This window comes from Stenella coeruleoalba (assembly GCF_951394435.1).
Source record: "Stenella coeruleoalba genome assembly, chromosome: 6".
Lineage (NCBI taxonomy): Eukaryota > Metazoa > Chordata > Mammalia > Artiodactyla > Delphinidae > Stenella > Stenella coeruleoalba.
In genome coordinates, this window is record NC_137151.1 from 120251859 (window position 1) to 120276649 (window position 24791).

Consider the following 24791-nt stretch of genomic DNA (forward strand, 5'->3'; position numbering starts at 1 on the left):
AATGTTATTTTTTTTGTGTGTGTGTATGTGACGTCTGCCTGTAGTATCAGGGGGAATACTATCCCCATAGAATTAATTAGGGAGTATTTCTCCTACTTTTTTAGAAGAGTTTGAAAAGGATTGGTGTTATTTTTTCTTTCTGTTTGGTAGAATTCACCAGTGAAGCTACCTGGGCTTTTTTTATTGGAAGATTTAAAATTACCAGTTTAATTTCTTTATTTTTTATATGTCTATTTAAATTTTCTATTTCTTCTTAAGTCAGCTTCAGTAATTTGTGTTCTTCTAGGAATTTATCCATTTCATCTAAGTTGTCTAGTTGGCATAAAGTTGTTCACTGATTCCCTTATAATCATTTTCATTTCTATAAAGTTAGTAGACCTGTCCCCTTTTTCATTCCTGTTTCTGTGATCATCCTGTGGAGGTGGAATGGACCCCTTCCCAATTAGTAGGATGTCTATACTGATTGCCCTCTGTACATCAAGAGAATCTGAGAGAAAATTTATTACTCACCTAGGAGACTCCTGGGGAGAGAAGGGTGGGTATAAGCATCTCTGGCCTGGCTTGAGCCAGAGGGAAGGAGTGAGTTTGGCCTTTATAATGGTTAGGGGACTGAAGATGCGAAGGTCCCATGTGCAGGCTGGGGATTTTTGAAATGTGAATTTCCCTCTCGTGCCAAAAAAGGTGGGAATGCAATGGACTTTCTTATCAACCTGTCCAGGTTGGGTCAAAGGGGAAGGGGGAGGTGAGGCTTAAGGTAAATTAGTGGTCAAACATCAAAAAATGAAGCCAGACTCTTTATTACAAATTGTAAATTTTGGTTAAAATTTTTTTTGCAATTTTTGATTTTTCTTCAGATTGGATAATCTTGATTGATCTGTTTTTCCATGTTTATTGATTCTTTCTTCTGTTAGCTCAGATCTGCTCTTGAGTTCCTCCAGTGAAATTTTCATTTCAGTTGTTCTGTCTTTCAACTTGGAATTTCCATTTGGTTCTTTTAAAATAATTTCAATCTCTTACTGATATTTTTTATTTGATGAATCATTGTCATCATAGTTTCCTTTAAAGATGGTTTCTTTTAGTTCTTTGAACATATTTATAATAGCTGCTTTGAAGTCTTTGTTGCCTGAATCTAAAATCTAGGCTCACTTAGAGATAATTTTTATTGAAACTATCCCCGCCCCATTGTATGGGTCAGACTTTTCTGGGTTTTTTTTTTGCATATCTTATAATTTTTGTTGAAATCTGGATGTTGTTGATAATATATTCTGCATTCTGATTCCTTTTCCTCCAGAGTTGGAGGTGGTTCCTCTGTTTGTTTAGCGGCTTGCATGGGCTAATTCTGTGGAGTCTGTTTCTCTCATGGTGTGTAGCTAGCTGCTCATGTCTCTGCTCAGTTCTTTTTTTCTTGTTTTTATTTTTAAGCATGACTTTCTGATAGTTGCCCTTGAGTCAGCATATCTTAGTGGTCAGCTTATGATTAGTCAGAAGTTGTGTTTAAACTCCTTGAAACGATGAGGCCCCCACCCTTTGTCAGTGGTCCTGGTGAGACTTGGGAAATGCATTCAAAATTGAGGCAGTTTACAAGTCTGCCCTGGATTTTGCTTTCTGTATTTGCAAGGCTCACATTCATCCAGGGATGAATAGCTCTCTAGGACCCACTCATTTCTCTCCTGTATGTTTACAGTCTTGAGCATACACACAGCAGGAAAATGTAGATTCTTACAAGACGCACTTTGGTTGTCTCATTCCCTGATTCTTCCTGTTATATTTCTGGTTGGTCTCTTGATCTGTTGCTTGCCCTAACTGGTATTACAAACCAGACTAGCTGTGATATTGGCCTTTCCTGATTTTTTGCCCCTTAAATCACTGTTGTCGTTAAAAATGCCTGTGGGCGTGGAATTCTTCTCGCTCTGCTCCAAATAAATTTAGCTCTCTCTGGTAGTGGGGTTGCCAGTCATTACCGCTTGCCCTGCCCTATTAGGACTTCCACATCAAGAAACTGGGGGTAGGTGTAGGATGGTGGGAGCCCTAGGCTAAACCACCATACATTTCCACTGTTGTTACTGAGATTCAGTAGATTTTTCTTGAATAAACACTTCTCAATTTGTTGTATGTCTTCGGTTAATATCCAGATCCTTAAATGGTTGGTTTTGATAATTTTGTCCATTTTTATTGTTGGGGATAATATTTGTCAAACTCCTCATTCAACCATTCTGGGGGTTCTTTCCCCTGCCTTCTCTCTCAGTTTCTCTGTCTCATTTTTAAACATTTAAATTTTATTCATACTAAATTTTATTTCAGAATATGTTATGAAGTAGGGATCTATTGGCTATTTTTTAAAAAAATGGCATTAAGTAGTGTTTTAACATTACTTAACTATTTCATGTGTTTCCCAATTATTTGCAATGTATATTTTTTATTTTTAAATTTCAGTGAGATTTATTTTAATCCCATCCTCTTTTTTTCTTTATTCCATTATTATATCCTCTTTCACATGTTTTTACCATCTCTCGCTTTCCATTGGCTCCATCTTAGCTTCTGAATAGGCTTAACCTTCTCTTTCTTTAAACCTCTCATGACTTATCTCCTTGAGTTTCCTTCACTACCCAGGTTCATTAATTTCTTCTGTTCTTGCTACTCATAAGGCTGAATGAGACTAGGGTAAGGCAAGTGAGATGCCTAGGGCACAAACATTTAAGGAGGCACTTATCTTGGAGTCCTACAAGCATGGGGATGGCACTTGTGTCACTTAGCTTTCATAAATTTTGTGTCCTAGGTGCCTTGCTTGCCTCACCCTAGTCCTGGCTCTGCTACTCATATTTCTCTCTAGTATATATTTGTTGTAACCTGGTTTATTGTCCCAGATAGTCTTCATTTATTCAAATTTTTGAGCACCTGCTCTGTACTATACATTGGGTCTCAAGACACCACTTCTTTTACCCAGATGCTTTCTTTGTTTACACTTTCTCAAGTCTAGTGCTTTTCCTACATTACTCCTCATTCCTACTCTTTTGTACCATGTGACACTATTAACCATTACTGCCTGTTCATCCTAATCTTAGCCCAACTCTTCAGAATGTACAGCTCTTTCCATGGCAAGACACCCTCTCTAGGAGCCAGTGGGCAGTTGGGCAGTGTATCATTGGCCCTCATTCTGGAAGCTGGTGAGGATTAGCTGGTGACTTGTGCTTTTAGTGTGTCAGGGTAGGAGTGTCCAGGATTTTTCCAGGGTTAATGGGCCTTCACAACTACATCACTGGGAAGGGAAGGTTGCTTGCTTGTTTGTCTTCTGCTTAGCATCTTGTATTCTTGGAATCTTTCCATCTGCTTCCAGTGCTTTGATACCCAAAGGCAGACTTTGACTCTGCTCGGCTGGTCTGGCTTATTCCTGCTGACTTTGTTTCCTGGTTTTCCATTCTTTGCTGATTTGTTTTTAGCATGGTTTCCCTGAATGACCCTGCTTTGCTTGGTGTTCTCACTGCTTGCTCATGAAAACAAACTCATCCAGTCATTTAAGGAGTGATTATTGAGCACCTGTTCTATCCTAGGTACTGTGGGAGCCAGTGGGATTATAGTGATGATCTCAACTAAACATTCCTTATATTCCTGAGCTAGACAGAAAAGTTAGGTGTAAATCACACCAACTGAGGCATTTGCTGTGAAAAAAGGTTACAAATGCAGCTGGCCTAGGACATTTGAGTTGAGATCTCTGTGCCTCCGTCTCACTTGACTGGCAGTATCTCCCCTTAACTTTGAACTCTTGCCTGCATCAAGCCTTGATATGAAGCGCCCCATTGTCAATCCTGGCTCTTGGTTTTGGATTGCCTTTCTCCTGCTTGCAGCTTGCTCCAGCCCCTTGCCCCACCCAAGGCTGCCATTATTTGTTTTCTTAGTAGTTCGTGCAAACCCTGATCATGAACCTGTCTTCCTTTGGAAGTCATTGTCTCCCTTGTTTTCTTAGCATCAGACTCTATTGTTTTTTTCCCCTGTATCTTTATTAGCTTCTTTATTATGTTTTCTACTTCTTCTTCCTCTTTGCAAAAAAAGTTGCCCTCACCCAGATTTTGTCCTAGGCCCTCTTCTGCATCACCTTACCCCTTTTTGGCAATCTCTTCCATTCTAGAAAACGTTGGGTTACCGTCTTTATGCAAATGGCTGGCTAATTCATCTCTCTAAGTTATGCTCCAGTTTTCAAGTTCTTGATGTAGAAGTATGTATTTCCACGTGTAGAGGCGTATATATAGAGGTATGTATTGCCATGTAGAGGTATATAATACCCCAAGTAGAATTCATCATCTTCTCTAACTTAGTGATGTTATCATCTCCCAGTCTCCTTACTTGAAATCTCACGCAATTGCCACCTCCTTGCTCTCCTTCAGAAATGCCTGGTTGCCAAGTGGTGCCAGTTTTCCTATGTAATATACCATGTTAACGGTCTGTTCGTTTCAGTGTCTGCAGCTGCAACTCTAGTTCGGGCCTTCCTTTCCTTTCACCCAGTCTGTTCTGGTTCTTCCCTGAGGTGCAGCTGCTGCCAGTCTTTCTCAACTCTAGATGACTCTAAATGTGCTATGCCAGGTTAATTTTTCCTGAAACACAACTTTGGTCTGTTGTTCTTCTCTTCCGCTCATTCATGCTTCAGAAATTCCCTACCGCCTTTGAGAAACGGGGCAGGTTTTCTAGACCTCCCAACTTGTTTTATTTTCCTTGCCACTGCCTCCCTTCATATAGGCTGGACTCCATCCAAATGGAATTAATGTGGCAAGAACCTGCCTGTGTTTTTCTGTTTGTGTGTCTATATATTTTTTTCCTTTTGCCAACAGTATGCTTTTCTCACATTCTCAGTTCTTAACATCTTTCCTGAAGCTCTCTTGGATTTCCTGATCTGGAGATTCTCTCTTCCATCATATGTACATTACCCATACTTAAAAAAAAAGTGCTTATCACTCCCCAACTTGTATTAGTTGTTATTTTAATATGAGTTCTATAAGTCTAATTAACTTTTGTATCCCTCACTATGCCTAGTGTATAGTATCTTGCAGAAATAGTTGTTGAATTAAGGAGTGGATGAATGCATTTCTGAATGAAACCAGCAGATGGTCTGGACTCCTCTGTGTGCCTTTTCCACTACCTTGTTGTTTATCTAAGACCATCTGTTTCTCTCTCTTCTTGAAACTTCTTGACTTTATCTTTGAATCTCTTCACATATCACTAAGTGGCTTGTTACTCTGTCTCTGTTGCTTCTGCTCTCCTGAGTTAGTATTAATTTCAATTTAAAGAAAAATTACATCATTTTGGTGAAGGACGTGTGTGGGAAGTTTAGAGGAAAGGGTTTTAGTGTTCAGAATGACATCTTGATCCACTTTATGGGAAAGCAGGCTGCCCATCCAGATTTTGAGAATTTGCAAGTATAGGCTTGAATCCTGGGCCTGTGGCCAGCAGAGAATAGAAAGTAGATGTAGTGATGACATGTTCAGTGTCCAGGTCAAAGGCCAGGGGGCCAGCTGCAGGGCCCCACATTCCAGTCCGCTGAGCCAGGCAGCTGCCTTGTATTCCTTAGGAGCAGCTGCCGGAGCTTCTGGTCAGATGACTGGTTTGAAGTGATGGCAGGTAAGAGTAGGGAAGTAGATGTCTAACTACAGTATTCCCATTTTTTGAAAGCTAGTGAATCATCTGCAGTTCCATGCGTAGTTGTGGACATCTGGTTGTGGCAGTAAATTAGGTTATGTTTATATTGATGAATGCTAAGGAATTGATTTATTTGATTTTGTAGAAGAACGTCATTTGTCTAAGGTTAAACTTAGTAAATGCCGCATCTCTTGAGCCCTAGTTTAGCACCTATTTCATTATAGACTTTAGATTCTAGATCTTTATACCATTTTTCAAAACCATATTCCCTCCTGCTCTTGTACATTCCCCTAGCTGAATAGAACCTCAGAACTCCTTAATTTCAACCTCATTGCCCTATTTGTGGAGATTTTTAGTTGGAGGGGCCCAAACAAGCAGGCTGGTGATACCCATGAAGTTGAAGACCTTGAAAAGCAAGTGAGGACAGATGGTGTGCTTGACTAACTGCCTAGGAGAAAGTGACGCCAGGACCCAGGAGGGATACCACATTGCCTTTGCCATCCAAGTCCTAAATTTCCCAGAGCACAGAGGAGGCTTCAGGTTAACAGTTCTTCAGTCACCCATCTCTCTTTGGTTTCAGCTAGTGACAACTGAGCTGATCAAGGCCAGAAGAACTCTGAGCTGAGCAGTGGAGGCCCTCCGGGATCTAGAGAGAAGAGGTGACCGTGGAACCAGTAATGAGCCATCCTGACTACCGGCTGAACCTCCGGCCCCTGGGGACCCCCAGAGGTAGCAAAAGGAAAATGGAATCTGCTCTAGCAACTGGAGACCTGAACTAAAGTGGAATGGAGGTGCAGGGCGGGTCTTAGGACTGAGGGAGACTGTAATTCCCTTGGTGGCCTGTTCAGTATTCTCCTGTGTCATTTACTTTAGAATTGTGTGTTTTCTTGCTGTCGTAATTTATTGTTATATTGATTACAGTTGTTTAATCTCCTCTAGAAGAGTGATGATCTTTTAGTAATTCCTATTTTTAAAGGTTTGTGTCTATAACCAGCAAAGCATACTGAACCCATTATTCGGGTTATGTTCCGTGTATATTGTGGTGCTGATTTAAAATTCAGGTCTCAAATCTGTGTACATTTTATTCATGTTTCCTTATCAATGTTTCCTCTTTATGACTATTTGAAATCATTATCAGGGAATTTTATTATGTTTTGGTCTTTCTAAATAAGAAAAAAAAGGTGAAATATCTCCAGTTTTGGAGATAGACGTTTGAGTAGAGTTGATTGATGCCTCATGTTTCTAGGCGCGTCCTCTTTGGCTGGCCCACGTGGCGTTGGTGCTTCACCAGGTGACAAAAAGTCAAAGAGCAAGACCACACGAGGGAAGAAAAAAAGCATATTTGAAACCTACCTGTCCAAGGAGGATGTTTCAGAAGGCTTGAAGAGAGGAACACTTATTCAGGTGCTTAAAATATACTAGAAGGCTATTCCTTGATTATGTGGAATCAGAAGTAATCGATTACTCATTGAAACTGTTCATTTTTCTCTGCTGTGTGCTTTGAGAGAAATGATGACATAACAGGCCCAGGGCTTCCCACTTCTCAGACCGGCAGTATAACTAGAGGTGATAAGTGCCACCAGACTGTGACAAAGTGCTCTGAGGTTTGAGAGAAGGGAACCGTTACTTCCAGTTAGGGTTGTCTAGGAGTGCTTTATTGGAAGGGATATATTAGAGCCAGGCCATGGATTGGTGCAGTTTGAATAAGTGGAGAGAAAGAGCTTTACAAGGGGACCAGTGTGGACTGCTAAGAGAGAAGTGGGATATAGCGTGTGGCTATAAGGAACATTGATAGGTCAGTTCGCCTGGAGCACATGGATGCTGCCTGACAGAGAATAAGCTTGAAAAGGAAACAGTAAATAGCAGCAGACAATATTTGTTGAGTGCTTTATAGTTTACAAAATATTTTTACAAGCTAATTCAGCAGTTTGGCTCAGCAAACGTTCAGCTATCCACTGTGAGCCAGGAACAGTTTATATAGTTAGGAGCACACAGCGTGGTTGCTCCCGAGATGAAGGTGGATGAGACTGACTTTCTATACTTTGAGCCTGCAGCCCAGTAGTGGAGCAGGCAGTCATGTGAACAGATGATTTGAGGATAAAGGGTAAGTGCTCAGATAAAAGTGTGACCACTTACTGGAGAATGTTGGGGGAAACCAGGAACTGTAGGAGATGACACCTGCGGTGAATATTGAAAGATGACTCATTTGGGTCTATTAAATGAGTGTTATGTGTGTGTGGGAAGGGAGTTATGGAAAGGTCGTGACACTGATGAAGACACGAACTGTGAAACAATATGGAGTGAGGCAGCTTAGGTCTCTTTAGGCGTGAAATCTGAGGCAGGTAGTAGGCAGTGAGATGGAGAGGGAGGCGAAGCCACATATTCTTTGAATTAGTCTATTTTATAATTCTTAGTTTAGTATAGAAACATTGCCATGTGTTACCTGGCTTGCTTGAAGATGTCGACTGTGTTCCATTTTCTCTCAGTCCGAGTGTCCAGCTTCTATATTTGTGTTTGGGGCTGGAGATCCGGCTAATTAACAGATACTGTCATCTTCTCTTCCTTTTTATCACCTTTTGTATTTACCTGTGGTCACGTGCTTAATATAGACTCTTGAATGAAAATTTGTTTTTAACAAATTAATTAGTTGCTCGCTCTGATTTCAGAGGTACAGTTGGTTTTTTTTTTTAAAGCTTCCCTTGATTTCTTTGATAAGGTCTCTCAGGAAAGTTAAAGGTTCGGTTGGACATTTGTTCATTCATTAATCCATTCATTTGCTGTTTGTCGTTCAGGGCACATACTGAACTTCGTTTTATCTGCAAGTTTCTTGGCCCTCATCTTGTTCTGTGTATGAGGACCTGTTGTGCTTTTCCCATTCTCATCTCCTGCCGTTCTCTTCCAGGTACACTCTGCTCAGTTCACCCTGATCTTCGAAACTTTGCCAGTAAAAACTCTGTTCTTTGATTCCTCTATGACTTTGTACATACTGTTCCTGGTGTTAGGAATGCTTTCTCCCACTATCTTCATGTAATTGTGCTTGACCTTACCTAAATGTTACCCCCTTTACGAAGCCTCACTTTAATTCTCCAAGCAGAATTGGCCATTACCACTTTCCTGAAGCCGACATTTTTGTTTACCCTTTATTCTAAACTTATTATCATTTCTTGGAATTTATATTTCCTCAAATGGACTGTTCACTTCCTTGTGGGCATGGCCATATTTTATTCCCACAAATTAGCCCAATGACTGGCATTTGATTGATGCTTAATAAATTTATATCGAATAAATCTTTATTTACTGACTGAATAAAGGATCAAGGTACTGTCTTTGAAGAAGAATGAGAGGATCCTCTGTTGTTATGACTTGGAAGAAAAATTGTTTATAAAATTTACAAAGATAGGCTCAGGAAACTATTCTGCAATGGTATTATTTTTGCTCCCTCATATTAATTTTTGCTTTTGAAGCAACTCTTTGCTAATGTTAAAAAAAAAAGGTGATCAATATAACAACTCTCATTCCCAGGAGTTTGTAAGTGATTCCTCCTGGCCTGTGACATCATGAGACTCTGCAGCCAGAGCCTCCCCCCACAGATGAGAACAGTTGTTCTTTGCAGATGGGAAAAGGAATGGGTTCCAGATATGAGGTCACCGTGTGAAATATACAACACTGTAAATAAGATTTTCATAGGCAGAGAAACAGAGTCCATCTGTGCAGGCCTTAATGGGTAAGGTAAAAGGCTAGTCAAGAAAAGAAATTTGAATGCTGTTGGAGAAAATTAAACTTATTAAATATATATATTAGATGTAAGCATTTGTTAGCTTTTGTATACAAACTTAAGTATATTGTGATATCCTTTTTCTTTCCCCAAAGAAACTTTTATTGAAAGATAAGAGATGTTTTTATTTTTTTATTTTTATTTACTTATTTTTTAATAGATCTTTGAGTATAATTGCTTCACAGTACTGTGTTAGTTTCTGTTGCACAGCAAAGCAAATCAGCCATATGCATACACGTGTCCCCATATCCCCTTCCTCTTGAGCCTCCCTCCCATCCTCACTATCCCACCCCTCTAGGTCATTGCAGAGCACCGAGCCAATCTCCCTGTGCTATGATGCTGCTTCCCACCAGCCAACTATTTTACATTTGGTAGTGTATATATGTCAATGCTACTCTCACTTTGCCCCAGCTTCCCCATCCCACCCAATGTCCTCAAGTCCATTCTCTAGGTATACCTTTTTATTCCTGCCCTGCAACTAGTTTCATCAGTACCATTTTTTTTCGATTCCATTATATATGCGTTAGCATATGGTATTTGTTTTTCTCTTTCTGACTTGCTTCACTTTGTATGACAGACTCTAGATCCATCCACCTCACTACAAATAACTCAATTTCGTTTCTTTTTATGGCTGAGTAATATTCCACTGTATGTATGTGGCACATCTTCTTTATCCATTCATCTGTCAATGGACATTTAGGTTGCTTCCATGTCCTGGCTATTGTAAATAGTGCTGCAATGAACATTGTGGTACATGACTCTTTTTGAATTATGGTTTTCTCAGGGTATATGCCCAGTAGTGGGATTGCTGGGTCATATGGTAGTTCTATTTGTAGTTTTTTAAGGAACCTCCATACTGTTCTCCATAGTGGCTGTATCAATTTACATTCCCACTAACAGTGCAAGAGGGTTCCGTTTTCTCCACACCCTCTCCAGCGTTTATTGTTTCTAGATTTTTTGATAATGGCCATTCTGACTGGTGTGAGGTGATACCTCATTGTAGTTTTGATTTGCATTTCTCTAATAATTAGTGATGTTGAGCATCTTTTCATGTGCCTCTTGGCCATCTGTATGTCTTCCTTGGTGAAATGTCTATTTAAGTCTTCTACCCATTTTTTGATTGGATTGTTTGTTTTTTTGACATTGAGATGCATGAGCTATTTGTATATTTTGGAGATTAATCCTTTGTCTCTTGTTTCATTTGCAAATATTTTCTCCCATTCTGAGGGTTGTCTTTTTGTCTTGTTTATGGTTTCCTTTGCTATGCAAAAGTTTTTAAGTTTAATTAAGTCCCATTTGTTTATTTTTGTTTTTATTTCCGTTACTCTAGGAGGTGGGTCAAAAAGGATCTTGCTGTGGTTTATGTCAAAGAGTGTTTTTCCTATGTTTTCTTCCAAGAGTTTTATAGTGTCTGGTCTTACATTTAAGTCTTTAATCCATTTGGGGTTTATTTTTTAAATATTATTATTATTTTTTGTGGTACGCGGGCCTCTCACTGTTGTGGCCTCTCCCGTTGTGGAGCACAGGCTCCGGATGCGCAGGCTCAGCGGCCATGGCTCACGGGCCTCGGTGCTCCGCGGCATGTGGGATCTTCCCGGACCGGGGCATGAACCCGTGTCCCCTGCATTGGCAGGCGGACTCTCAACCACTGCACCACCAGGGAAGCCCTGGAGTTTATTTTTGTGTATGGTGTTAGGTAGTGTTCTAATTTCATTCTTTTACATGTAGCTGTCCAGTTTTTCCAGCACCACTTACTGAGGAGGCTGTCTTTCCTCCATTGTATGTTCTTGCCTCCTTTGTCATAAATTAGGTGCCCATATGTGCGTGGGTTTATTTTTGGGCATTCTGTCCTGTACCATTGATCTATATTTCTGTTTCTGTGCCAGTACCATATTGTCTTGATTACTGTAGCTTTGTGGTATAGTTTGAAGTTGGGGAGCCTGATTCCTCCAGCTCTGTTTTTCTTTCTCAAGTTTGCTTTGGCTATTTGGGATCTTTTGTGTTTCCATACAAATTGTAAAATTTTTTGTTCTAGTTCTGTGAAGAATGCCATTGGTAGTTTGATAGGGATTGCATTGAATCTGTAGATTGCTTTGGGCAGTATAGTCATTTTCACAATATTGATTCTTCCAATCCAAGAGTGTGGTATATTTCTCCATCTGCTTATGTCATTTTTGATTTCTTTCATCATTGTTTTATAGTTTTCTGAGTACAAGTCTTTTGCCTCTTTAGGCAGGTTTGTTCCTACGTATTTTATTCTTTTTGTTGCAGTGGTAAATGGGAGTGTTTCCTTAATTTCTCTTTCTGATTTTTTGTTGTTGGTGTATAGGAATGCCAGAGATTTCATTTTGTATCCTGCAACCCTACCAAATTCATTGATTAGTTCTAGTAGTTTTTTGGTGGCATCTTTAGGGTTTTCTATGTATAGTATCATGTCATCTACAAACAGTGACAGTTTTACTTCTTCTTTTCCAATTTGTATTGTTTTTATTTCTTTTTCTTCTCTGATTGCTGTGGCTAGGACTTCCAAAACTATGTTGAATAAGAGTGGTGAGAGTGGACATCCTTGTCTTGTTCCTGATGTTACTGGAAATGCTTTCAGTTTTTCACCATTGAGTATGATGCTTGCTGTGGGTTTGTCATATATGGCCTTTATTATGTTGAGGTAGGTTCCCTCTATGTCCATTTTCTGCAGAGTTTTTATCATAAATGAGTGTTGAATTTTGTCAAAAGCTTTTTCTGCATCTATTGAGATGATCATATGGTTTTTATTTCTTAATTTGTTAGTGGTGTATCATATTGATTGATTTGCCTATATTGAAGAATCCTTGCATCCCTGGGATAAATCCCACTTGATCATGGTGTATGATCTTTTTAATGTGTTGTTGGACTCTGTTTGCTAGTATTTTGTTCAGGATTTTTGCATCTATGTTCATCAGTGATATTGGTCTATAATTTTCTTTTTTTGTGTTATCTTTTTCCAGCTTTGGTATCAGGGTGATGTTGGCTTTGTAGAATGAATTTGAGGTGTTTCGCCCTCTGCAATTTTTTGGAAGAGTTTGAGAAGGATGGGTGTTAGCTCGTCTCTAAATGTATTATAGAATTCACCTGTGAAGCCATCTGGTCCTGGACTTTTGTTTGTTGGAAGATTTTTAATTATGGTTTTAATTTCATTACTTGTGATAGGTCTGTTTATATTTTCTAATTCTTCGTGGTTCAGTCTTGGAAAATTGTACCTTTCCAAGAATTTGTCCATTTCTTCGTGGTTGTCCATTTTATTGGCATATAGTTGTTTGTAGTAGTCTCTTATAATCCTTTGTATTTCTGCAGTCTCAATTGTGATTTTTCCTTTTTCATTTCTAATTTTATTGAATTGAGTCCTCTCCCTATTTTTCTTGATGAGTCTAGCTAATGGTTTATCAATTTTGTTTACCTTCTCAAAGAACCAGCTTTTAGTTTTATTGATCTTTGCTATTGTTTTCTTCATTTCTGTTTCATTTATTTCTGCTCTGATTGTTACGATTTCTTTCCTTCTACTGATTTTGGGTTTTCTTTGTTATTCTTTCTCTAGTTGTTTTAAGTGTAGGGTTAGATTGTTTATTTGAGATTTTTCTTGTTTCTTGAGGTGAGATTGAATTGCTATAAACTTCCCTCTTAGAACTGCTTTTGCTGCATCCCATAGGTTTTGGGTTGTCGTGTTTTCGTTGTCATTTTTCTCTATGTATTTTTAAATTTCTTCTTTGATTTCTTCAGTCATCTCTTGGTTATTTAGTAGCGCACTGTTTAGCCTCCAGGTATTTGTGTTTTTTACAGTTTTTCTCCTGTAATTGATTTCCAGTCTCATAGTGTTGTGGTCAGAAAAGATGCTTGATACAATTTCAATTTTCTTAAATTTACTGAGTCTTGATTTGTGACCCAAGATGTGATCTATCCTGGAGAATGTTCCATGTACACTTGAGAAGAAAGTGTATTCTGCCACTTTTGGGTGGAATGTTCTTTTTTTTTTTTCTGCGGTATGCAGGCCTCTCACTGTTGTGGCCTCTCCCATCGTGGAGCACAGGTTCCGGACGCGCAGGCTCAGCAGCCATGGCTCACGGGCCCAGCTGCTCCGTGGCATGTGGCATCTTCCTGGACCGGGGCACGAACCCGTGTCCCCTGCATCGGCAGGCGGACTCTCAACCACTGCGCCACCAGGGAAGCCCTGGGTGGAATGTTCTATAAATATCAATTAAATCTATCTGGTCTGTTGTGTCATTTAAAGCTTGTGTTTCCTTATTTATTTTCTGTTTGGATGATCTGTCCATTAGTGAAGTGGGGTGTTAAAGTCCCCTACTGTTATTGTGTTACTGTCGGTTCCTCCGTTTATGGTTGTTAGCATTTGCCTTATGTGTTGAGGTGCTCATATGTTGTGTGCGTAAACATTTATAATTGTTATATCTTCTTCTTGTGTTGATCCTTTGATCATTATGTCGTGTCCCTCCTTATCTCTTGTAACAGTCTTTATTTTAAAAATCTGATACAAGTGTTGATACTCCAGCTTTCTTTTGATTTTCATTTGCATGGAATATCTTTTTTCCATCCCTTCACTTTCAGTCTGTATGTGTCCCTAGGTCTGAAGTGGGTCTCTTGTAGACAGCATATAGATGGGTCTTGTTTTTATATCCCTTCAGCCAGTCTGTGTCTTTTGGTTGGGGCATTTAATCCATTTACATTCAAGGTTGTTATCAGTATGTATGTTCCTATTACCATTTTCTCAATTGTTTTGGGTTTGTTTTTGTGGGTCTTTTTCTTTTCTTGTGTTTCCCACCTAGAGAAGTTTCTTTAGCGTTTGTTGTAAAGCAGCATTAGTAAATTAGGGATACGATCAGAAGGTTTGAAGATGCCAGCACCAAGGAGGTATAGCAGGAGCCAGTGACATGCACTTCTAAGTATCTGGGGATTTTGATAGAGAATGGGAGAATTTTTAAAGCTGTAGTGGGGAAGCAGGGGGGGGGAAACATTCTTCTTCTGGTCCCTGAGCTATATGGGATAAGAGAGAGAAAATCGGCCCCCTTTGAGAGCACTTGGAGGGAATTGGTCACATCAGGTTTCAGTGGAGGCAAGGAGGCACCAGAGCATTCAGAAAAGAGATGGAGGATTTGGAGCCACCAGTTTCAGGCTTAGGAAACGGTTGAGGAGGAAAATAAGAGATGAGGGTTTGGGGCAGATTAGGCAATGGTTATAGAAATATGGAAATGGAAGTTCTGGACTTATGTATGTAGGTGAGTAAGACAAGACATCTGCTAGAAGTCTCTTTCAGTTACAAGGCCATTTCTTGAGTTGCTTTCCTGACAGCTTCTTCAGGCTGTGGGGATGACCGTGGTCTGCTGTGGACTCTGCTAGAGATTTTTCTTTCTTAGTGTGATCTGTACTCTCAGGGGATCTGTTCCTGAGGTCCAGTTCTTAAGAGTATGCTCCAGTCAAATTGCAAACAGTTTTCTTGAACAAGGCATGTATCCCTCCTTGTGTGCTTTTATATATCAGGAAGTGTGGGATAGACAATCAAGTATAGAATCTTTTTGGTCCTTTTAATAGTTGTTCTTTTTTTTTTTTTTTTTTTTGCGGTACACGGGCCTCTCACTGTTGTGGCCTCTCCCATTGTGGAGCACAGGCTCCAGACGCACAGGCTCCAGACGCGTAGGCTCAGCGGCCATGGCTCACCGGCCCAGCTGCTCCGCGGCATGTGGGATCTTCCCGGACCGGGGCACGAACCCATGTCCCCTGCATCGGCAGGCGGACTCCCAACCAGTGCGCCACCAGGGAAGCCCAGTAGTTATTCTTTTCAATAGAGTCGAGATATTTTATAATAACAGTACATTGAGTATATAACCTTTAAAAATTGCAAATCACTGTTATATACCTGTAACTTATATAACATTGTACATCAAACATATCTCAATTAAAAAAACACACAGACAAACAAAATAGAGCAGGATACAGCCCTGAGCAACCTGTTTCTTTCCCCTGAGTCCAGCTGTGGCATTTCTGAGTGCTCTGTAATTAAAGGTACTTTCAAAGCAGAAGGCATTCTCATCTCTATACTTCTTCATGTACTAACCATTCACTGAGCTTGAAGGGATGATAGAAGATTAGCAGTTGAAAAAAAAGAAACTTGGGTCAGAAAATGAATTTTAAAAAATCAGTGAGTTTACTTTTATTTATTTGGAGTGTTTATTTCCTCTCACTAGACTGTAAGCTATGAGGGTAGAGCCTATCTATTATTACTCTCTCTCCATTGTGGCCCCATCACTTAGCATAGTGCCTGTCATGCTAATTGTCAGGAGATATTTGTTGAGTGAGTGGATGAATATTGAGGATAAATATAATAAGCCTTTTCCTCCCTCTCCCAACAAGAAACAGCTGCCCTAAAAGTGCAATTGCAGCGACATTCATAGAAAAGGGACTGGCCTGTGGGAGCTTTGCCTGCCTTACTTCCCAGTCCCTCTGTCTCTTACCCTAATACAGCATGGTGGTAGAAGAGTATTTGCCCTCTTAATCACTCTTGCCTATATTTCCTTTCTGATTTATCTTCAAATTTTACTCCTCCATCAAGGACCAGGTCAGACGCCATCTCTGGAGCCTTGCCTAGTGCCCCTAGCTGAAAGTACGCTGTCCCCTCACTTGTGGCATTCTTCATGTTTTACTTTGTAAACAAAGGCTGAGTTTGGTTCTCACTCTCCCACATTGTCTGTCTCAGGGTCTGGCACATAATCAGAATTCAGTAAATAATTATTAAATTAAGGACTGAATGAGGATTTATAGTAGTCTGTGTGGGATTTAACAGTAATATAAACTGTTGCATGGAAATTTGTAATTTAAACATGGCGTACCAGTGAAAGAAGGAATTATTTTCTGCTTTATTTTATGCCCTCACCTATTTTGTTAATTGTGTGTCTCTGGGTCTTTCAGTATTTTAGGGGAGAGATGTTATTTAAAACACTTTCTCAAGACACCCTTTGAGTCTGACTCTTAGGAAAATAACTGCCTCCATCCGTGTGTTCCAGTGGCCTTCAGATGCAGCTGTAAGTGGGGAGGGTTACAGCTTCCTGCAAGAGCCTAAAATACTGAACTGCTGTTGAAGACGGCCCCACCTGCACCCCTGTGCATAAATAGAGGCAGACCCTGACTTCGTGCTGGACTGACGTGAAGTTGTAGGCAGACTGGGTGGCCTGGCTGTTGGAGCCAGGATTCCCACTTACATTAAGAGCTGGTTCTGGACCATTTTGAATTATTGACTCATTCAGCTCTGCAGAGGGGCCAGAGTAAAAAATATGCATCCAGCCCCTCGAGACTAAGTATTCAACCTGGAAGTCAACCTGTATCACTTTGAAAATTGTCACAGAAGCAAGCAATTGTGGGAAGGTCTTATAGAATAAAAAAAGGCCATTGTGTAGTGCGGCATAATCCCCCGTAACCTTGTTCTTAAAGTAAAGGTTTATATTTGAAGACTAGCATATAAGGGCACATAAAATCCCAATAGTTGCCACTTTCCCACTCCACGCCAGTCTCTGTTGCTTCTCACCTCTGCCCATTCACTGCAAGGTGCCAATGTGAGCTTTTAGTGTTTGATAGAACTCTGTGATACAGACATCAGTATAAATCATATTTCATGCATTTAATGAATAGTTCTCATACATCTAACTTGTTTCCTAGATCGAATTGTTTAATTAATTTTAAACTTTTTATTGACTAGTAACATATGTATGGAAAGATTGTAAGTGTGTAACTAGTTAAATTTTCACAGGTTTTATTTTTTATTTTAAAGGGTGTATTGAGAATTAATCCGAAGAAGTTTCATGAAGCCTTCATTCCTTCCCCGGTAAGTTCAATAACTTTATAATAAACCCAATGTCACATTTAATTTTTTAGATGTGCTGTAAAACTGAAATCATATATTCTAACTAAAAAACAGAGTAGTAAAACAAAATTGAGGATGGGCAAGGATTTGTTTCAAATTTAAATAAACAAAATTTGCCTTTGGTTAACAGCCCCTTCTGCCAATCTTAAAAATCACACTTCAAATGAAAGGGATGGCATTTGTTACTAGGCTGCAGGGAGCGGCTGAACCCACACAGATACCCACCAGTTCTTGTAATTGGACACCCTTGGTTTATAGCTTAAAAGGATTTATGGGTTTTTCCACTGATTTAAGTTAATCTCTCCTAAACAAATATGCTATGTACTTTCAATCTACTGCATGAGCTATTCTGCAACTTTGTCCAAAAATAATGTGTATTATTATTTTTTTTTCTGGTCAGTTTCTCACTTCACTTTTGTGCAGGTGATAGGACTTGGTACAAGGCTTTTTACCATTGGCTCTTTATAGTCTTTCTTAGGTTCATGACTCATTTTAATAGGCTCTCTCTCATTAAGGGAAGTTCACTCTGACATATAATTAGTAGCAGGTCTCTGGGTAAGGTTTGATTGTGCAAAGCTGGGAGAGCAGTATTCTTAAATTCTTGGCCTAACTTTTCCAGGATACCATAAATAGGATAGCCATAGAATTAGATTTTTCACAGTGGAAGAGATTATAGGAAGAAACTTCGGCTCATAGATGAGGAAATGGAATACATATATTTCAGTTAACATATTTCATTTTGTAAAATGACAAGTTTAATGAGAATACAAGTTCAGTCATGTACTTCATAGGTATATTACTGTTGTTGTTTCAATAACGTAAGACCTATTCCGAAGTTCAGTTTTGTCCTTTTTTCCCTTGCCCTTGTCCTGAAGCCAAGGATTCACATTTGTATCTCAAGTTTAGGTCTTACCCACTGGCTTAGATAAAAAATGTCACATGTCACCTTGTTCTCTCTTAGTCATTTTCTGTTCCTGTGACAGAACATGGTATATATTGCTGACCCTGGTGCTTAGATTATAGAATTGAGCGTCAGATTTGAGGTAGTAACTTAGCTGCGGGAGCTATTCCATCACACAGTTTACGTGGGTGTTAGATTTCAGAGTTTGCTCATAAGGTGAAATTCACATTCAATAATCATAAAAATTACCAATGAAAATCTCTTAGGAATATGCCATGTTGGAGAGGGAGTAACCATCTCTCAATAAGTCTAGCATAACCAGCATTTTCTCCACATTAGAAAGGGTGATTGTTTCTTCTTTGGCACACCAGTTGAAGGAGCTCAATTATACTAGGGGCCCCACTGTGTGAAAAACATGGATTTTCTTTTTTTTTTTTTTGCCGTACGCAGGCCTCTCACTGTTGTGGCCTCTCCCGTTGCGGAGCACAGGCTCCGGATGCGCAGGCCCAGTGGCCACGGCTCACGGGCCCAGCCGCTCCGCGGCACGTGGGATCTTCCCGGACCGGGGCACGAACCCGTGTCCCCTGCATTGGCAGGCGGACTCTCAATCACTGCGCCACTAGGGAAGCTCAAACATGGATTTTTTAAGCACGAGAATCATACCCAGTGCAGTAAGGAGTTCACCCTGAGAGGTACCTGGGAACTGAGCAAATCGCCCTCCCTGCACACTGAGGTTCGCTCTCATCGATGGGAATGATAAGTGGAACTACATACAGTATTTTGAAAATTTTTCTGCTTGCTTTCTCTCTTTTCTTAGTGCACAGTATTGAATTTCTCTGTTAGATCCCTATTAGGCCGGCTCCTAACGAGTGTATGGCCTAGGACGAGATACAGAGGGAGGCACACGTACCTTATATTAAATACGTAAAAGTTATAAATCAGACTAACAAACTGTTAAGTAAAATACATTCATGACAGGTAAAATATATTCCTTGCCAAGTATACCTCCATGTACTTGTACTGGGGTTCAGACGTAGAATTCTCAGACTCCTCGGAGCTCCATGCTGAAAGGTGGCTGCATGGAGAGGGTCCACCTCTGGCCTGCCCCTCTTCCCTTCCCAGTTCTTGCTCCCTGTCCCCTCTTTGCTGCCCTCCTGCCTCCTCCCCCGCATTCAGCAAGGGCCCTTGCCCTCTAGGTGAGCATCTTATCCCACATGTCCAAGCTCTGCCCATACCCTTTAGAAATACCCACCCATTAGCCACCTGTCGAGTCTAGGGGTGCCACCTGTGATGTGGTCTGCGTTTGGGAAGATAGACCTGGGGAAGGTGCTTATATATGCCCTGGAAGTGGGCTTGGGGCTGATTACAATCCATTTAGCCTTGAGAGCTCCTTACCTGTTGAGGAGGGGTGTGGTCGGAGGAGGGCCAGAGCAGAGGTCCTCTGAAGTGTTGGCCTGGTTATGTTCCTGTAAGTTAAGTTCATGTGATTTAAATTTGCAAATGATGTGTTGCCACTGTTTAATCTGGCTTGTTAAAGGAAGTTAAGCAAAAGTTATTGACGTTTCAAAAGCTCAAGTTGTTCTCCCACTTGAAATTGTATTCCTGGCATGTCCTATTTAGAAGTTTTTACACAGTTGTGATATTAGGATTGGCTTACTTCTATACCTCTTTTATTCTCTTATCTGGCCACTGATGGAGTAATAAAATTGTCTCAGAGGGAGAAAAAGTGCTAAATGACTCACCTCTACTACAGAAGCTCTATCGAGACCCAGCTGTAAGTGATTGTAGATACTCCAGTTTTGGACACTGGCACAATCCTGCATTCTAGTTTTGTAGATTTTCTGGTCAGTTTCAGGTTTTAGAAGCATTATGGAGAGCAGTTGAAGGGGGAGATAGTAGAGGCAATGAATTACATGTAGGTAGATCCCACCACTGGTCTAGATTTCTGAGTATACGTAGCTCGTGCCCATGTCAACTGTGAACTTGTATGAACTGGAAGAATGCTCACAGGTAGACTAGAAGGTAGGATATCAGATGCAGGGCCTGACGGTTACCTGTCCCTGCTTTAGCAGGGACAATAAAGATAGGAATTGATAGAAGATGAAACCTCAGCTCTGACAATAAGAAACGGAAGGTTTCCTTAATTGTAAAATGAAGGGGTGGATTAAATATTGTCTAATGTTCTTCATAACTTTAAAATTCTAAAGTTTTTGGAGAAATAAAAATAGACTAGATTTGATGAAATTATTTAGGTTTATTCTTATTGACTCTAAAAACAGTTGAGAACTTATACAGTGTCACTTTCTGTGTTAAAATGTCTACATATATCAACAGGCTAGAAACAATGAATTGATCATCAGGTATAAAAAAGTACTTTGTTTTGGGGGAACATGATTTAGGTTTATTATAATTTCTACTGATAGAAAGTTGATATTCATTTTCCTCTGACAAACTCAACATACATGGGATGTTACTTCTGTGTGTACCTGATAGTGTTCTCTTGTTCTCAGTAAAAGTAAGAAAGAACCATGTAACTTTTTCACAAAACCAAGATAAATTGATATTATTGAGGTGCCTTTCTATCCCATTTGGGAATAAGATAAAGAGGAAAAATGGACCAGATGTAAAAACCTGGCCTTTTATAAAAAGCACAGTTTCAGTTCTGAATTATGTTGGTGCAAGGAGTTCTGTAGCTTTTTTGTGCATCTCATCATGGGGGGCACTCTTTGTACATCTGTGGAATTTATTTCTGGTCCAAAGGGAGCTATTCCATCGGTGGAGGATGTTCTGACCATCATAGTATACTTGGGCTATCCTCCCCACTCCTGCCTCCTATATATTTAGTTAGATTACCCATAGATCCCTTTATATTTCCAACAGGTTGATCATTATCCATTTTTCTTTTTTTTCTATTCTTTCTGATGGATAGAGCAAGTCTTCTGGCATTCAAATGAAGGAATGAATTCCTTGGCCTTAAAAAGTAGTTAAGAGGTTATACTGCTGGAAACTCAGCTGTGCTCCAGACTAGAGCCTCCTTACCTATGCTATGGATTTTCTTCTCCTATAAATACCTATGCTATTTATTTTCTCTTATTTCATGTACACTGCTTTTTTTGTTTACAGTGTATGATGGATGTATGTGAAAAGAAATGTATCTTTGAGAAAACAATTACAGTTTGCTAATTTGGAAAAAAAAAGTTAGGAGGGATTGACTCAAACTTTTAATATTGAGCTGTCCTCAAGTATCTTTTTTTTTTTAATTGGAGTATAATTGCTTTACAATGGTGTGCTAGTTTCTACTTTATAACAAAGTGAATCAGTTATACATATACATGTTCCCATATCTCTTCCCTCTTGCGTCTCCCTCCCTCCCACCCTCCCTATCGCACCCCTCCAGGTGGTCACAAAGCACCGAGCTGATCTCCCTGTGCTATGCGGCTGCTTCCCACTAGCTATCTACCTTACGTTTGGTAGTGTATATATGTCCATTCCTCTCTCTCACTTTGTCCCAGCTTACCCTCCCCCCTCCCCATACCCTCAAGTCCATTCTCTAGTAGGTCTGTGTCTTTATTCCTGTCTTACCCCTAGGTTCTTCATGACATTTTTTTTCCCTTAAATTCCATATATATGTGTTAGCATACGGTATTTGTCTTTCTCCTTCTGACTTACTTCACTCTGTATGACAGACTCTAGGTCTATCCACCTCATTACAAAGAGCTCAATTTCGTTTCTTTTTATGGCTGAGTAATATTCCATTGTATATATGTGCCACATCTTCTTTATCCATTCATCCAATGATGGACACTTAGGTTGTTTCCATCTCTGGGCTATTGTAAATAGAGCTGCAATGAACATTTTGGTACATGACTCTTTTTGAATTTTGGTTTTCTCAGGGTATATGCCCAGTAGTGGGATTGCTGGGTCATATGGTAGTTCTATTTGTAGTTTTTTAAGGAACCTCCATACTGTTCTCCATAGTGGCTGTACCAATTCACATTCCCACCAGCAGTGCAAGAGTGTTCCCTTTTCTCCACACCCTCTCCAGCATTTATTGTTTCTAGATTTTTTGATGATGGCCATTCTGACTGGTGTGAGATGATATCTCATTGTAGTTTTGATTTGCATTTCTCTAATGATTAATGATGTTGAGCATTCTTTCATGTGTTTGTTGGCATCTGTATATCTTCTTTGGAGAAATGTCTATTTAGGTCTTCTGCCCATTTTTGGATTGGGTTGTTTGCTTTTTTGTTATTGAGCTGAATGAGCTGCTTATAAATTTTAGAGATTAATCCTTTGTCAGTTGCTTCATTTGCAAATATTTTCTCCCATTCTGAGGGTTGTCTTTTGGTCTTGTTTATGGTTTCCTTTGCTGTGCAAAAGCTTTGAAGTTTCATTAGGTCCCATTTGTTTATTTTTGTTTTTATTTCCATTTCTCTAAGAGGTGGGTCAAAAAGGATCTTGCTGTGATTTATGTCATAGAGTGTTCTGCCTATGTTTTCCTCTAAGAGTTTGATAGTTTCTGGCCTCAAGTATCTTTAAAATAAGAGATGCTGCAATAGATGCAGGCTTCTGAATGAATCAAGTAAGAGCTGAGTTGTGATTCAGTATCTATAGATTTGTGTATTGTTCGAGGTTCAATTCAGCCCTGCTTCTCTTCGTTTCTTGGGATAGAAACATGACAGTACCAGCATCTTACCCTCTTAACTCTCTAAGCTAAGAGTGGTGTAGCTGCTTCCGAAAGAGGCATCTGATTGCATACGTTTTGACACATGATGATGGGATCGGATGACCTCTAGACAGCTTTATTTTCATTGTAGAGAAGTCGGAGAGATCCCATTACTTTATAAATTGCAGAAGGCAGTTGATGATGTTGTGCCACACTTCAGTTGTTCACTCTTTATTTACTGGTTGCCTCTTCTTATTTCTCTGAGAAGCTTATCATGAACCGTCTTTGTGACTGGCACGGTAGCTATTCCTTAGGGACTAGGGTGGGTCAGGTTTGGCAAAGTGTGCAGGCCACAGCTGCTAGCCTGTGGCTAAATTGGAAATTGAACAGAAAGACTGTTCTAAAGATCTCTAATGGTTTGTAATTGGAAACTGTAAAAAAAATACTGAGTATATGAAATCCCATTCTGTGAGTGTGGTGGTGAATTTGCAGTGTTAATTTTATCTTTATTTAAAATATCATAGTAATCACCTGCAGTCTGTTGAGCGTAACATCAACTGTCTCTAGTAGAAAAGTTTGAGTGGTGGCTTTCCAAGCCAGTTTGCTGTTACCTCCTTTGAGAAAAATTAACATTTTATTTCTCTCTTATCCTCTGAAAAGAAGCACATAATATAAACTCTTGGAAGGGTGAAAGGATGAGAGTACATGTTTGTTTGTTTTTTTGCATATATGTATTTTATTTATTTATTTTTTTACAGCAGGTTCTTATTAGTTATCTATTTTATGCATATTAGTGTATATATGTCAATTCCAATCTCCCAATTCATCCCACCACCACCGCCCCCCTCCCCTTCCCCCCTTTCCCCCCTTGGTGTCCATACGTTTGTTCTCTACAGCTGTGTCTCTATTTCTGCCTTGCAAACCGTTCATCTGCACCATTTTTTCTAGATTCCACGTATATGTGTTAATGTATGATATTTGTTTTTCTCTTTCTCACTTCATTCTGTATGACAGTCTCTAGGTCCAGCCACATCTTTGCATGTTTGTTGGTGAAACATTTTGAAAATGTTTAATTTTTTCATGGAAACTTACTGCTGAAGTCATGCTTTTCTTAGCTACCTTTTCCATTTAATTATTTTTGCAAAGTAATTTGGCTTAATAAGAAGACTCTGGCAACTAATTAAGTTTGGCACTCGATACCTGGGGAGTTCACTGGGGCTACACTGCTTCAGGTGGATTGTTTTTAAGTATGTGCTTGAGGGGAATTCCCTGGTGTCCCAGTGATTAAGACTCAGGCTTTCACTGCTGTGGACCTGGGTTCAATAGCCAAGACATGAAAACAACCCAGGTGCTAACTTAAGACTCGGGCGTTCACTGCTGTGGACCTGGGTTCAATAGCCAAGACATGAAAACAACCCAGGTGCTGATCAACAGACGATTGGCTTAAGAAGATGTGGTATATATACATTGGAATATTACTCAGCCATACAAAAGAGTGAAATACTGCCATTTGCAGCAACATGGATAGACCCAGAGAATATAATGCTTAGTGAAGACAGAGACAGACAGAAAGAAAAATACTATATGGTATCACTTATATATGGATTCTAAAAAATAATACAAATGAATCTATATATAACAGACTCACAGACATAGAAACAAATTTATGTTTACCAGAGGCTGGAGAGGGACAGTTAAGGAATATGGAATTAACAGATACAAACTACTATACATAAAATAGATAAGCAAACAAGATTTACTGTATAGTACAGAGAATTATATTCAATATCTTGTAATAACCTATAATGGAATATAATCTGAAAAAAAATAACTGAATCACTATGCTGCACACCTGAAACTAACACAGTATTGTAAATCAACTATACTTCAGTTAGAAAACAAACAAACAAACCACATTGCTCTCTCT

General features: G+C 39.6%; 1 protein-coding gene across 1 annotated transcript in view; it reads left to right on the top strand.

Annotated features, from left to right (window-relative positions):
* The window catches only part of DIS3L2 (DIS3 like 3'-5' exoribonuclease 2), a 374099-nt gene that overhangs the window by 47729 nt on the left and 301579 nt on the right, over positions 1 to 24791 (top strand). The window contains exons 2-4 of the mRNA XM_079923917.1: positions 6206 to 6354; positions 6872 to 7029; positions 17205 to 17258. Coding sequence (XP_079780043.1) covers positions 6303 to 6354; positions 6872 to 7029; positions 17205 to 17258 — 264 coding nt within the window. The 5' untranslated portion in view covers positions 6206 to 6302. The remainder of the gene's footprint in view (positions 1 to 6205; positions 6355 to 6871; positions 7030 to 17204; positions 17259 to 24791) is intronic.